Here is a 14,179-nt window from a genome sequence, read left to right as displayed (position 1 = left end):
GCCAATGACAATAAACCCACTATTCATTAGAAGCAGGTCCAAACTGATTCCATTTGACTCACAGCGTGAGCACTCAGAGTAGCAATTAATGCAAACATTGGTGTGGCAGCTGTTTTCTGAATGTCCTCCTGTCCGTCTTGGCTTTGTTTTTGAGCCAACAAGATGAAATTTTACTGGAGAAGTCACTTCGCCTGTTTCTAAGATAATCACAACACTGGCTAAATCAGCAACGGAAAGACTGTTTTAAGTGACATGCTGTAGACACCTATGGATCATGAATTAAAGACTTCGTTGTACCTGACAGGGAAACACATACAGCAGTGTGTGTGCCAGAATGACAACGCGTGGGGGAAAGAGAAGAGGCATCACCAATGTACAGCAGCCAGCTAAGATTAATTTAGAGTCCTCTTAGATTAAATTGGAGTGAAAGAGGGAAGATATTCTGTTCTTCACAAAGAGTTCACTTATAGCTGATTAACAGTTACTTCTTCTGTGAACAAAAGCTAATTTAAACAGGAGTTCCCCTTATTACTCATTAATTGCTACAGGTAGGTGCTGGGCCTGTGCAGGTGTAATGGGCGAGGAAAACAAGAGCAAAATCCCTCACAGATGAAAAATAGAAAAAGATTACTTTGAAATAAGGGATTGCAAAGGATTAACTTCAGTAGTCTAGTATTGATCAGTATCTTATTTTAAAACATCACTCTTGCATTTTTTCAAGATTAGTTGAATTTTTTTATTATTATTATCGTTACGGTGACTGTGAGGGGGAAGTGAGTTATAAGCAAAATAAATCTCTACTTAAGCAGTTGATCCCTACTGTTATATATTAATCATGGCACATATGGGATTATAACCAACTGCAAATAAAGAAAGAGGGGAAAAAAAGGAGTCGAGTAGCTTTGTATTTCTGGATTAAATCACAATATAAGAAAATGTCTTAGAATTCCAACTGTGCTAAAGCAAAAGGCATGATGAGCCCTGGATACAGGAAAACTCGCATATTTTTCTCCACACAGTTATGTGTGAAAAGATAAGATCTCTCCAAAAAACTGTGAAATAGAGCACTTACAAAGTCCATTTGAAAAGATTCCTCCAGGGGCCTGAGATAGCTCCAGTATCTCTTCAGACAGGTAGTTCTACAAATAAGTGACGCACTTTTGTCATCCAATTGAATCTGGTCAACGTGGGCCTTCCTTTGCCCAAATACAAGTAAAACTATCTGCCTGCCCTTACAGCATGTGGCAGCTACATGAGATGTCCCTTAGTGAGCAGTCGTTTCACCTTTAGCTAAGGCAATAACTAGACCTGCAAGTTTTGTCACTTCATCGCAACCCCAGTGGATTGGAAATAATTTGGTAAGCTCTGGTTTTGAAAGAGAGCACTTGTTAAGAAATCTAAGGTATACATGCAAGTATTGAAGCAGAGAAAGAGTTTATCTTGTTTGCAATTAAATACCTGTATCTAAAAATAATGTAACGAAAAATGTGTTTACCTGGTATTATGTTTTATGATTTCTTAATCACAGTTTTGATTCTATGTTGTGAGTAATTACTGGTTCAAGTGAACTTCTCATCTCTTTCAAATTAGATTGCTGGGCAGCTACTTGTAAACAGAATAAAAATGAAACAAGAATACACAATCTAGAACAGCCTACTCTGCAATTAGCTACATTAAAAACACAGATATGAGAATGATCTAGATATCAAGTGTCATCTTGACATGAAGAGTTAATTGTCGCTATTGCCAGGACACTATCAGAGAAACTATTAAGTATGCCTGCATTTATAGACAAATTTTTTGTCACGCACCCCAGTTTTGTTAACCTCTTAAGGAAAATTTTCCTGTCCTTTTGCAAATATTTCATTGTAGGCTGCCAGTCTACCAAGGATATTTGATTTACCCAAAACAACCCTAAACCCAAGCACACAGAATGAAAAAACAGCTGCTGGACTATGTCTCTAGTCTGCAATACATTACATTTAAAACTACTCACTTAAATTGATACTGTTCAGTCTGCAAACGTTGCTTAGGGGTAATCTTTATTTTTATTTACAACTGGTAGCCCAGAAACCACATACTATTTGTATCATTATATATATAGACCTAGTTTTAAAAGTTAAATGTCTTCTGTCTTGAATTATAAAATTAATAAATGCATTAAACAGGAATTATAAACTAAACTTCCTGGGGTAAAACTTACATACTTTCAAATACAGGATATCAGTTCTTAGAACTGATAACACCAGAAGAGCACTTTGGTATCTAAAAGCTAGAAAGAGAATTCTAACAATGTTATTCTGTAAAATGATGGTGAAAGTCAACTCGTTTAAACACTTCACATGGGTCTTGTTGTTTTGCTTTCAAAAATAATGCACAAGGAGAAATCTCATTTTAAACTGATTGTCATCTTCAGATGTAAAAGCTCAACAGCTTGACTAACTCTAACAGTATGTAATTTGGGTCTCATGGTTGAAACATGTTCTGAACAAGCAGAAAAAACAATATTCAACTTCCCCATTGAAATTAAATGATAGGGTGACTTTGGCGAATCTTTCCCCACTTTTAATATTGAACCTTGGAACCCAAATTCTATATATATAGTGAAACATTATCAGAAGCTTTTTCACACTGCTTTAGCTCACCCTCTCAGATCAACATGATTAATTGCTCAGTTACTTTTCTGTACCTCTTCCAATCATTTAGAATACTTATTTTTATAGCATAACCACATGCAGTTAACATCTCTTGATTTTTGTTTGACTGTGGTTTAATGAGAAAAATTCAAGGCATCAATCTTTGCCTTAAGTTATTCTAGTTCCAATGTTCAAATGATTGCGTTTACTCTCATAACAATAATCCTTTCATGTGTCAAACTCAAAACATTTTAATAACTTTAATAAAACAGGTAAAAGCAGAGCTGCCTTGAAAGTTCAGTTGTTTGCAGGCAATATTAGTGGCAGTATTGCATGTACACTAAATATCTCACTACTCGAGGGCAAAAGTAACAGTAGCAATCATACCAAGACAACAGATTGAGGTAGAATTTGTGGATAACAACTTCTATATATGCCAGAAAAGGTTTATGATCCAGCCTAATAAAACCAATAAAGTATAAGGAACTTTGACATGCCTGAGTCTTCCGTGGCAAAATGAGAACATTAAGATCAATTAACAGGCATTATCCCACTTTTCTTGTTGAGATAAGAAGTTTTAGCCAGGACTGGTTGGAAAAAAAGAGTTCTGTTTTCCAAAGTTTTAAGTTTTTTCAAAATATTTTGTGGCATTTCCGAATTAAAATAAGGCTTTTCAATATATCATAAAAAAATGACTCAAAATACCAGTGCACACTACATAACTTGAAATAACTGTTGTCATCATGGCTGGGACATGTAAGGCTGCCATTCATCCAGTTCTTCCCAGATGCCTTCTCTACTCTCCAGATGAAATTTTAACAGCTGGGAAGTCCTTAGGTTGTGGATGGCAGTCAATGAGATAGGGTCCGACTGATCTGACCACAGCCTCCAAGGAAATGCCGGGCTGGAGGGGAAGCAAGGACTGGAAATGCAGGCCAGGAGCAGCAGTGCTGGCACTCAACACCAGGTACTTATGTCCTGATAAGAAAACCAACCCAAGAACTCCCACAGGTCTTAGTGAGAACAGGTCCACCTCCTTCCTTTGGTCTCCCAACTCTTTGTCTTTTATTACGACCCTTTACCCTTCACCCTTTCACCAAGCCCCCAGAGAGACCCTTTTCCTTTCACCAAGTCCCAGATTAACTTCTCCAGCACAGGCCAAGTTCTGGCTCCTGAGACCCCCTAGTCCTCAGGCTGCAGTTGCGCAGGGCACGAGAACAAGCACGTTCCACTCATTTTGGGGTGATCTGTATATGCCAGCTCTCCCAGAGCAGGGACTGCCATAACTGGGTATGGGGAGATGAGGAGCTGGGAGATACGGAAGTATTGGGATGGGAATTCCAGCTTTGGAAGAGATGGTAAGCTCTGGAGACACAGGGGGCCAAGCCCACCCGCATCGTCACAACAAGACACCCTCATGCAGGTATGAAGCACACACAGAGGAGCACCACTCTGTCACATTAATGCCTTCTTAGCCCTTCCCACAAAGGACTGCCTCAATCGTCATCCTTTCCCTTGCCTGCGTGTGCACCCCTGGCACTGCACGCTCCGTTTTGCACCTCGGAAGCTCTGCTTCCTTAAATAGTAACCAGTGAGATCCAAATTCAAGTCCTCGCTCTGTGCAATTCAGGCCCAAAGTTCTGACATATTAAAGAACTGCACAGTCAGGTTTTGCATATGAGTGTGTGCACACCTGAGTCCATGCTATAACCCTCTTCTGCTGTGTCACCCCCTCCTCCGATTTTCTTCCTGGTCCTAAGAAAACAAAATTTCTGTTTCTTAGAAATACTTCTTCAAATTTCTTTGACTTTTACTGCTCCAAAGAAGCTAAGCATAATAGAAAAATCTGTTATGGAGCCATAATCTTCTGATCCCTGCTATCCAGATTTTAACGCAAGAAACTCTTTTTGCACACATATGCTATTAGAAATTATTGCTCTATGCTATTACCTCCAAAAGCATATTAAGAAAACAATGTTTAATTCAAAACATGCACACAGAGGAAAAGCTAATTATTCTTCCAGAAAAAAAGATGTAAGGTAAAACTGCATAATAATTTGATTATTCAACCATTACACAGAAAAAGACAAAACCAAAACAAAACATGCAGTTAAATGTTATTTTTAATTTACTTTTTGATAGACCTATTTTCAGGTCTGTATTCTCCTGTTACTAAGGTTTTGTACTGAAGATGTCAGTGTTGATCAGCTTCCAATCATCAATAGCACTTATTGAAATAGCATCCTGCTAGGAATGGGATTTTGCTGGAGTACACCATTGATTTATGGAAGAAAGACAAAAAAAGAAAAAACAAATAATTAAAAGTGGGCCCTGACTGTGGAATAAAGCTCCAATAAGTAAATTTTAGTTTTGGTATAAGGCAATAAGTAAACCTCTTACAAGATGTTTCCTTGTATACTTTCCATCTTCTAGCAAAAATAAAATTCTATTTCAAATATGCTAATAGCATGCTCAAAAAAATTTTCAGAGGAAGCTTTTCTTTAAAAATTATGAGGAATAGCTTCAGAGCTTGAATACCACTGACCTGAGTTGTCTCGATTATTTTGAAAGTCCTATAGAGCTGAATAAATCATATTATAATAGATTTATACAGAAATATGTGCAAATACCTTAAGAGGAAAAGAAGAAGAGCTCGAATTTTCAAAGCATTCTTTTACTTAATGTTACAAGACTCTGTAGAGAAGAATGTATTTTCTTAGTGAATACTCTGGCACTGTTTTATGAAATTTTGCAAGGTTATTGGAATAATCTATACGCATGCACGCTTTAAACAACCTGTACTAAATCTGTTTTTAAAGCTCCTGAGTGAGCCCCACGGTGTCAGGAGTAGAATGTGTCCACTCATCCTGCCTCTGTCATCTCGGAGGAAGCCTGAAAACAAACGTTCCTCTGGAGGGAGCCCCTCAGGACTAACGAAGATCCAGTCTGCAACTTTTTTTCCTCCCATAGCAACACACAAACAGCAGGAGAGTTTATATGATGCCCTCTTTGTTGAAATATGATTAACGACAAAGAAAGTTTGACAGTCCCATGTCTAGCTGTCTGCATTTCTATTTTTCCTTATGCATATGGTGTGGATTACATAAATCACTATTATTTGGATCATTTCCCAATGTCTTGGATGTTTAAATTTCAAAATTACCACACAGCACCTTTTTAACCACTGGGAATAATTTGCAGAAAAAGCACATCTCTGCCCATTCTCCCCTCCCCAACCATAAATATAATGTATTTTTGCTAACCATTTTCTCTAGGTGAAGAGCTTTTCCAGTTACAGAGGAATTCAGGCAATGGATAATTACTTAGTGGATTGGTGGCTGTATTACATAGCATAAGATATATCAAAGAAATAATAAAGCAACCCATTTAGAAATTCTTTGACTTCATCAAAGACAGCAAGGAAAAGGGGAAGCCATCATTACCAGACTAATGAGGTAACTTCATAACATTACACTGAAGTTTTTTCCCCCAATCTAATGCTGAGTGTATAAAAGAGGCATTAGTCCCATTTTGAAAACAGTTTGTATGTTAATTTAAACAAAACTGAAATCAGTTCTAACAGCTAAATGCTTTATATATTAAGAACAAAAGGCAATTGCTTTGATATCCCCGAATTATCACTACTGCAAATTGTAAAACAATTTAAGTTTTGCTTATGGATAAAGCAGGCAGAAGAATCTTAACCCTGAGGACTTCCAGAAAACAACTGGTTAAACATAGTTAAATTTTATGAGAAGAAAATTACTGAAAGATAGTATTGACCATTTTTACATGCCTAAGTCTTTTTAAATAAAAGGAATCCATGCTGCAGCACAGTTTCAACAAGTAACATTAAACAAAATTCCCAAATATTATAAATGCTTAACATGTTATTACATTCTCATTGGTCCCACACCAGAAAAGAATTTACAAGCAGCGAACAAGCAATGGTTGTTTAAGAACCTAATATTGTACTAACAAAAATAATGCAGCACAGCAACAAGTTCACTAGAGTGCTCCCTTAACACAAAACATACCAGAGGTACAGCTGTTTATCTTGCAAAAATAATAAATAAAAGAGGACATAAAGACTTTTGAAAGGATCTTCTCCCTGGTATTTAATAACTAATATGCAAAGTATTCAAGGATTCTTGCGTGAAATCATGAATAGCAATAGGTCATTTTTCAGGGTATTAAAAAAAATAGCTAACCAGACACAAAACAGGATGCCAGCAGGCAGCTTGCATGAGACATAAGGCTTTATATTCCCACTAGGAACATACCTTCTCTGATTTTGCTTTCCTGGCGTTATGCACAAACCTGCGTCCCAGCTTCTTGGCATACCAGATAGAGGCAAACATTGTAGTGATGAAGATTTCAGTCTGAATATGCAGCGCACAAGAAAAAAATAAATACCAAGAAACTTCCCCCACAACTGAGATACAAATCTAATGCTGGTTAAGGTCTCTCAACTATGCTGTTGCTTTGTCAGGTCTTCTCATGCTGCCTTCTGAAAAAAAAAACAAACCACCCAGTGTGGCCAGTCTGCAGGTGTATTTACATACTGCCAGCAGGAAGTCCAGGGTGAGGCATCTTTGCATCCAGCTCACATCCAGTCTGCTAAGTGCCTGTCTGCAGTTCTTTAGCACTGTCACCACAAACTACATATGTGTCAGTATGAAAGGAAGCTGCAGTAAACTACTGTAGCAGACAGCTCACCTCCTCTTCTCCTGTTCTGAAATTTAACTCCTTGGTTCTCTTCGATTTGCCAGCATGCAACAGAGGCAGCAGCAGTTCAAATATGAGATACACAGCACTGCAGGAAAGGAAAGGGGTACAGAAGTGCCAAAAATAGAAATGTGTATTAACTGTTAAGGTGAAGGAACAGGTGTTTTACGTGTTTCAGTGCAATTAAGATATGAAAGGAAAGTGTATTTTACTTTGTTCTCGTGGTTTGGGGTCTATTCAGAGATGTTTTTGTTACCTAGTTTCGGTTTGCAACAGAAAGACATCATAGCTGTTCAGTTCACTTGCTGATGTCATACATGTTTTGCTAAAGGATTTAAGACTCTTTCAAGGACTTCTGTTTTTCTTTGATAACGGCGTCATGAAATAGAAAACTGACCTTCCCCCCCCCCTCCCAAATTAATCTTTACTATTGCCGTACCTAAGCTTGCTTTTCTTTCTTCCATTAATTGCAGGTTATTTTGCATTAGGAGTTGAGAAGGGCTCATGAACGTCTATTTTCCTTTTGTCTCATACTTCAGCTTTAACCTCTACACCTCTCTTCAGTTACAATGTCTAAACAATAAGCAGAATCATATGCTTTTGGCCCCAGACATATGAATAACCAGATGTTTCTCCCAGCCAGAGGCCATATCAAAGCTGTAAATTTACAGGGCTTATAGCTAAGTACTGTACTTGATAGCACAAATCCTGCCCCTTGCCCTCCCACTTACAACTGTGGAGACACAAACTTGTGGGAGGACCACTGCTGTCCTGTTTGCAGCATCGCATTTGGGATGTACGCACGCAAGAGTAATTTCTGCTCTGTTATTCTGTGGTAAAGTGCAAATCAGAATTAAAAGAGGCACAGCAAAGGAAATACAGTCATAGCAATCTAGTATAGGGCTCTTGGGGCCAAGGAAACACTTTTTCTGCTCCAGGATTTTCACAGAATGGCTGAAACTGTTTTCTCCAGGGTGCATGAATTCAAAAGGGAAAATATTCCACTCCCACTTACAACTTACACAGAACATCCAAGTTACTGGAGCTGGATGGCGTTGCCCAAGCTTTGAGCCTGAAGACATACACTCCTCAATTCTGTTAAGATTATAAGGAGTTCAAAGAATTCCTTCAACACATTTCAAAATGTTAAGTTGGTTAACTAAATTGAAATTCTTAGATAGTGACTTTTTCGTCAAGGAAACTCCAAGGTGGATGTTTTTTGCTTGACATCTAAAACCTTCTGACAGAATACTTGGTAATATATCTGGGAAGGGAATAATTTCTAATTACTTCCAGTTCAGACATCTAGTTAATCCTGGCAGTCAGAAAGTTAGAGCTAGACCACAAGACAGGGTAAAACATGTCTACTCTGGAGTACGATTGATATGGAAGAGCTATTTGTCCATAACACCACTCCAAGTCTGAACTGTGGGCTGAATGTAAGATGGATTCTCCAAGGTGCAAAACCCTTTATTACACCATGTAGCAAGCTCACGCCACTCTCCACATTTGTGGGATGACAGAGTGCCCTATAATGGAGGGAAGGAAAGAGAAGGAAGAAAGATGACCTTAAAAATTTAGGAAGAAATCAGAGATCTTATTTCTACCTGGGAATTCACAATAAAGAAACATGGATAGGAAAACAAAAGTCTCTCCAGAAAAGGAGAAACAACATCATTACACAGCTTAACCAACACTATAAATGTTAAAATAAAAAGAACAGGAAAAAATAACCATACGTATTACATACATAAACAGTAGAACACCTCTCCCACTCTGCTCCCATGCTTTTATGAAGAGAATAAGTACAATTAGAAATCATTGCACTACAACCAAGAAAGGGTACATTCTCTCAGGCAACTATTTATATAGTCTTATGTATATTCAGCTGCTGAGAAAATCGAAGGAAACACTCATTAAACAATAAAACCTCCTTTTTATGACTTCTATCATCAACATTAGCAGCTTTACTGAACTATTTATTCAGGAAAAATAGGGAGCAATAAAAAGCCACAATTCATCCCACTTAAAGGAAAAAAAATAGAATACATTGTTCATTTAAGGAATAATGACAAAGCAATAGGGAGGTAATTTTCTCCACCCACTGAAAATGTTAGATCAGGAAGAATAAATCTCACCAAATACCTAATTCTGATTCTAATCAGAAATACATTTAACTATTTGCACGCATTTGCAGCTCTATGCAGACCCTACAAAAGAGCAGTGACCAGACTACAAACTATTTTCTTACAGCTCCATCATGCAGTAGTCTGCCATACATTGTCAATAGCAGGTTTATTAGGTCTGTACTGGTAGCCAGGGATTTTATGATTATTAATATTGTACTGTAACCATAACGAAGCCTGCATTTTACAGAAGTGCTACAAGCCGAGCTGCTTTAGAAGAAGAATTGGAGCTCCCAGCTGCTGTCTGCTCACAGGAGTAATACGTACTTTAGCTTGCTCACTCAAGTGCTACATTACAAGGGCAGAGAGATGCATGCAATTGAGTAGCAATATTATTGCAGACAGGAGATAATCAGTTAAGAGCAAATTTTACAAGGGGCTTCTTGCTGCGAATGAGTGGGTGGATTTCAGTAAACCAAACCACATCTACACCATACATTAAATTGCATTCTTGTGCCTTTATGAGAAGAATTGGTCTTACCACAAGTGGACACATGGGTATAAGCATAAAGCAACTACGGTGTTGAATCCTATTATTTTTATGACATGACTCCCCAACATTGCAAGCAACGGCAGTTGATGCTCAGTACTGAAACAGATGGTCGTTTCAAACACCTTGCCAACTGTTTGTATGCACTGAGTGTCATCAGTATTTCTGACGGTCAGCCTCCTCTTTCAATTTTAACATTGCAGTTTTACTTAAGCAGCACATGGGAAGAAGTGCAGCTTAGCTTTAGACAGGGCATTAATCTTCTCTTGTTAAGGGATAACTTCTCACAGTGCACATGTGGGGTGTCAACCTCCCCCTCACACACCTGTGGTGAAGATAGATGTTAGCTGCAGATTCTGTTTCTCTCCTACCTCTATCTGAATATATACACACAGTAGTCATAAAATGCGATGACAGGGCCATTTAAAATACAAATACAGTTCAGCCATAAATATTGCCTTTCTTGCAAGAATAGGAAGACAGATGAAAAGATTAGTCATTCAGGGTTTGCAGAACTCTGTTTCCAGTGAAACGGACAGGAGATGGAACAAGTTAAAAAATGAAATACCAAAGATTTAAAACAATCACTTTGCTTCAAGGTTTATATGTTAACACTCAGCACAGCTGTGGATACAGGAATAGAGCTGATGAAACTGAAACCAAGGTAGCTGTTTTTTTCTTTCTTTAGTACTAAGCAACAACAGATATTGATTTGGCTGGCTGTACAAGCAATCATTTCCCATGCCCAACACAACTAATTATCTTACAAAGTTACATGATGCCAAGACATGTTACCTAATGACCAGAATACTAGGAAAGACAGGAAACTTAATTTCTGCTATTCCATCCGGAAGATACACATTTTAGACATTTGGACCTTACAGTAATTAAAGTAGGTGGAAGTCCCAAGGTTTTGTAAGGACCTGATTTTTCACTCTTTGCTATAAACAGAGGCAAATGGACAAATGTTCCTCCTCCTATTGCAACATGCAATATTCTTATAGGAAACCCACGGCCACTCTTACAAGAGGGGTAGTTACCCCAGTTGGCACCACCAAAACCAACTCTGACTTCTCTTTTGGCCGGGGCAGAACCCACTCCTTTGTAGTTACAATACAGATGAAAGATTAGTTTCTACTTACAACATTTTCTGCCAGTTATGATGTTTCATAACAGATTTTTTTAATAATAAAAATTTTAAAATTCTATCACTTAGGCCTGAATTTTAAAGATGGGGAAAACTGGGTTGCTTAAAAGCTAAATCCCTTGGAGCATCTAAGTCAATGAAAGTGTAGTAATTCTGAGAACAGTCATGTATCTTAACAAAGAAATATTGCAGTGAAGGGAAGGGTGGGGGGAAGGGAGAAGAAGTAGAAGATTAAGGAAGATGGGATAAAAATGGAAAAAAGAAGTAAGACCAAAATGCTGTATATTAAGGATGGCAGCAGTTCATGCTTTTCTCTTCCAATTTAAATTTTTCTATTCCCTTAATATTTCTTCTGCCAAATCTTTTCTCTTTAGAAATTCTCCTTTCAGAAGCCAAGCTGAGTTTGCCCCAGGTCTAATTTCCCCTTAAAACACAAGCTACTGCATGCAGACATCGCCTCCGTCACCTTTCCTGATGTATGGCAGAACTGTCGTCTGGCAGAGGGCGTGAAGAATTTCGTACACAATGTCACAGAACTTCAGAGCAGTAAAGAAATAAAATGCAAGCATTTCCTCCTGTGGATCTCCTTTAAGTATGATGCACCCAAAATTGTGTACCTACCCTCTGCCATGCAATTATCACTTCTATTTTTCTACTCTTCTATTATTTGATGTGGTAGATGGCACTCAGCCTGCTACGTGTGGCACAAGAGATCAAGAGAAGAGAGGATGAGGTGTTGTGCTGCATAACTGCATGAAATAGAGCTTTACCAGTGCACTCACGAGAAATGGAAATTAAATAAGTCCTATGCTAAACGCTGGGACTCGTACATCCCTGCACACAGGGATGTATCTAGCACTTTAAAATAAAATGGCATAAGAGACAATGTTTAAAATTTAAGCAATTCTCTTTCCTCTTTTATTTGTTAAGCCTTGGAATGGAGACAAATCTAATTATGGTACTTAATTTTGATTTTAGAAATTGATTTTCCACTCTAGTTTCTGCTGGTGCATAGGAAACTCTAGTGAGTCACACAAGTAATATAACAACCATTAGGAGCCTTAAAAATAAATAAAAACTTGAAAAATGCCACTTTATTTTTGTCTTTGTCCCTAGTTCAGCACAAATTGCTCCCTGCTTCACTTTTCTGATAGAAATTTTTAAGTTTCTTCCTGCTATGTTAAGAAATCACACCCAAAATGGTGTATAAAATCCTCAGATGTGCCATTACGCTGCTCAGATTCTAGTATCAAAGCAAAGCACAGTGCATGTAGTAGAGTTATGTATTTGCATGGCAAGTACTCCCACAGGAAATAATATAAACTACAAAATTTATCCTTGGGGAGGGAAAAAGGAAGAAGGAACCGCACATTATTAGGAGATCTTATGTGTGTCACCGGTTCATTTTGCAAGGGACTTGCCAATTATAATCTGGAATAAAACTGAATGCAGTGTGGAAACACTCATATGACAGCACTGTGTATATGCCTCCCATCCTATAGTATTCAAGTACCTTTGTTTTCTTTGTACTTACAAATAACTCTGTGTGATGGTGGAATATTATCTCTATTTCAGGAAGGGATGAAGTATGGCACAAAGAAGTAACTTGGTAACAGCCATACAGGAAATCGGACACTCTGCACGCTGCCTGGGAACCCCAAACCTCCCCTCATCCAGAGCGTGGCCACAGGGTGTACCATGGCCAAAGCCAAGCAGAGGTGGCATGAACTCTCCAGAACTCAGTCCTGTGCCAGTCACAGCTTTCTGTCTGAACAGAGCAGGTGAGGAGCAGGAGGGCAGGCAATGCCCATCTAGATACCCACAAAGACCACTGAGATATCTCCTTTCCGTATGATCTTTTTCTAGCAGCAGCAAGGGAGGCAGCCTTTAATGAGCTGTCCACCTTGTTGCTAATCACAAAAAAACCCCCAGAAAACAGTCGCGGGCACAAGCATGGGAATATATATATTGTCTTATCATAAACATTACTTTATTCCTGGCCGATTTTAAGCTGCCTTCTCTTTCAAAGCCCTCCTTAAATCTCACTTTCACTTTATCAGCCCCAAGAGCAAAATTAAAAAGTCATCCTAAGCAGAATCAGCACAAGTTATAGCCACTGTATCAGTGAAACACATGGACTCCTTTGACCCTGCATCATTTAATGGTTTGAGGTGAAATGTGCTTAGCCTTTGTCTTTATCCAATCTCTCCAGACAACCCTCATGCACAAGAAGCCAGGTTTTCTTGAACTATGAAGCATTAAAGAATTACCAGTGATGAGATCGAACAGGATAGCTATAAACTAACCTCATGCCACCACCTCCTTGCAGGCAAGGCACACGTATACCTGCACAGGTTAAGCCCAGTCAACAGGTCTCTGAGCAGCAGCAGAGTCCACGCAGCCCATGCCCACCACTCACCGTCATCTCAGAGGCTGGGCTCTCTTCTGTCACTCTCCCAAGCCTCTGCCAAAGCAGCAGCTCCCCACTCTCAGCTGTGACTCCCTCCAGCCATATTCTGCTGTTGGCTGGGCCATACCCCACCTGAGCAAGCCCTGTCACGCCCTCACCTCCAGGGGCTCCTACCTGGCTTTTTAATGCTTGGTAGAAAACATAACCCACATGTGAAGAACAAACAAATACAACATAATGACTCTGCAGCTTTTCACTTCAGTTCTTGCTCTTTACCTCTGTCTTCAGCTTTCCTAGGCTGTGATCCTCACAGCCCTACAGTTCAACACTGCAATATCAGTTGGGAAGTTAAGTCGTTTCAGAGGCAAATCACTAAGAACAACATTGCTAACTATTTAGGTGTTGAACACAGGTTTAAAAAAGCAATGTATTCTTGCTAAAATGCAAAAGAGAAGAAATATGGAGGAAAAGGCTACTTAATCCCTCCAAATATAAGATGGTCTGCTACTAAGTATGATGGGTAAACAGCAACAAGTCTTTATCTAGGACTGGATGCAACTCTTGTTTCCTACAGGCAGAGAA

The 14,179-nt window shown here is 38.8% G+C and overlaps 1 protein-coding gene across 3 annotated transcripts in view; it reads right to left on the bottom strand.

The window, feature by feature from the left end:
• Nucleotides 1–14,179, bottom strand: part of DLG2 (discs large MAGUK scaffold protein 2) — a 1,060,076-nt gene that overhangs the window by 522,952 nt on the left and 522,945 nt on the right. Inside the window, exon 1 of one of the 3 annotated variants that reach the window (XM_075079695.1) lies at nucleotides 6,920–7,316. The exons of the other annotated variants lie outside the window; for them this stretch is intronic. Coding sequence (XP_074935796.1) covers nucleotides 6,920–6,997 — 78 coding nt within the window. The 5' untranslated portion in view covers nucleotides 6,998–7,316. Of the gene's footprint in view, nucleotides 1–6,919; nucleotides 7,317–14,179 lie in introns of those variants that run through there. 3 annotated transcript variants of the gene reach the window in all.

This window comes from Phalacrocorax aristotelis, chromosome 1 (genome assembly GCF_949628215.1).
Source record: "Phalacrocorax aristotelis chromosome 1, bGulAri2.1, whole genome shotgun sequence".
In the NCBI taxonomy this organism is placed as follows: Eukaryota; Metazoa; Chordata; class Aves; order Suliformes; family Phalacrocoracidae; genus Phalacrocorax; species Phalacrocorax aristotelis.
Note: the sequence above shows the minus strand (reverse complement) of the source record. Positions and strands in the feature narration are given on the sequence as shown.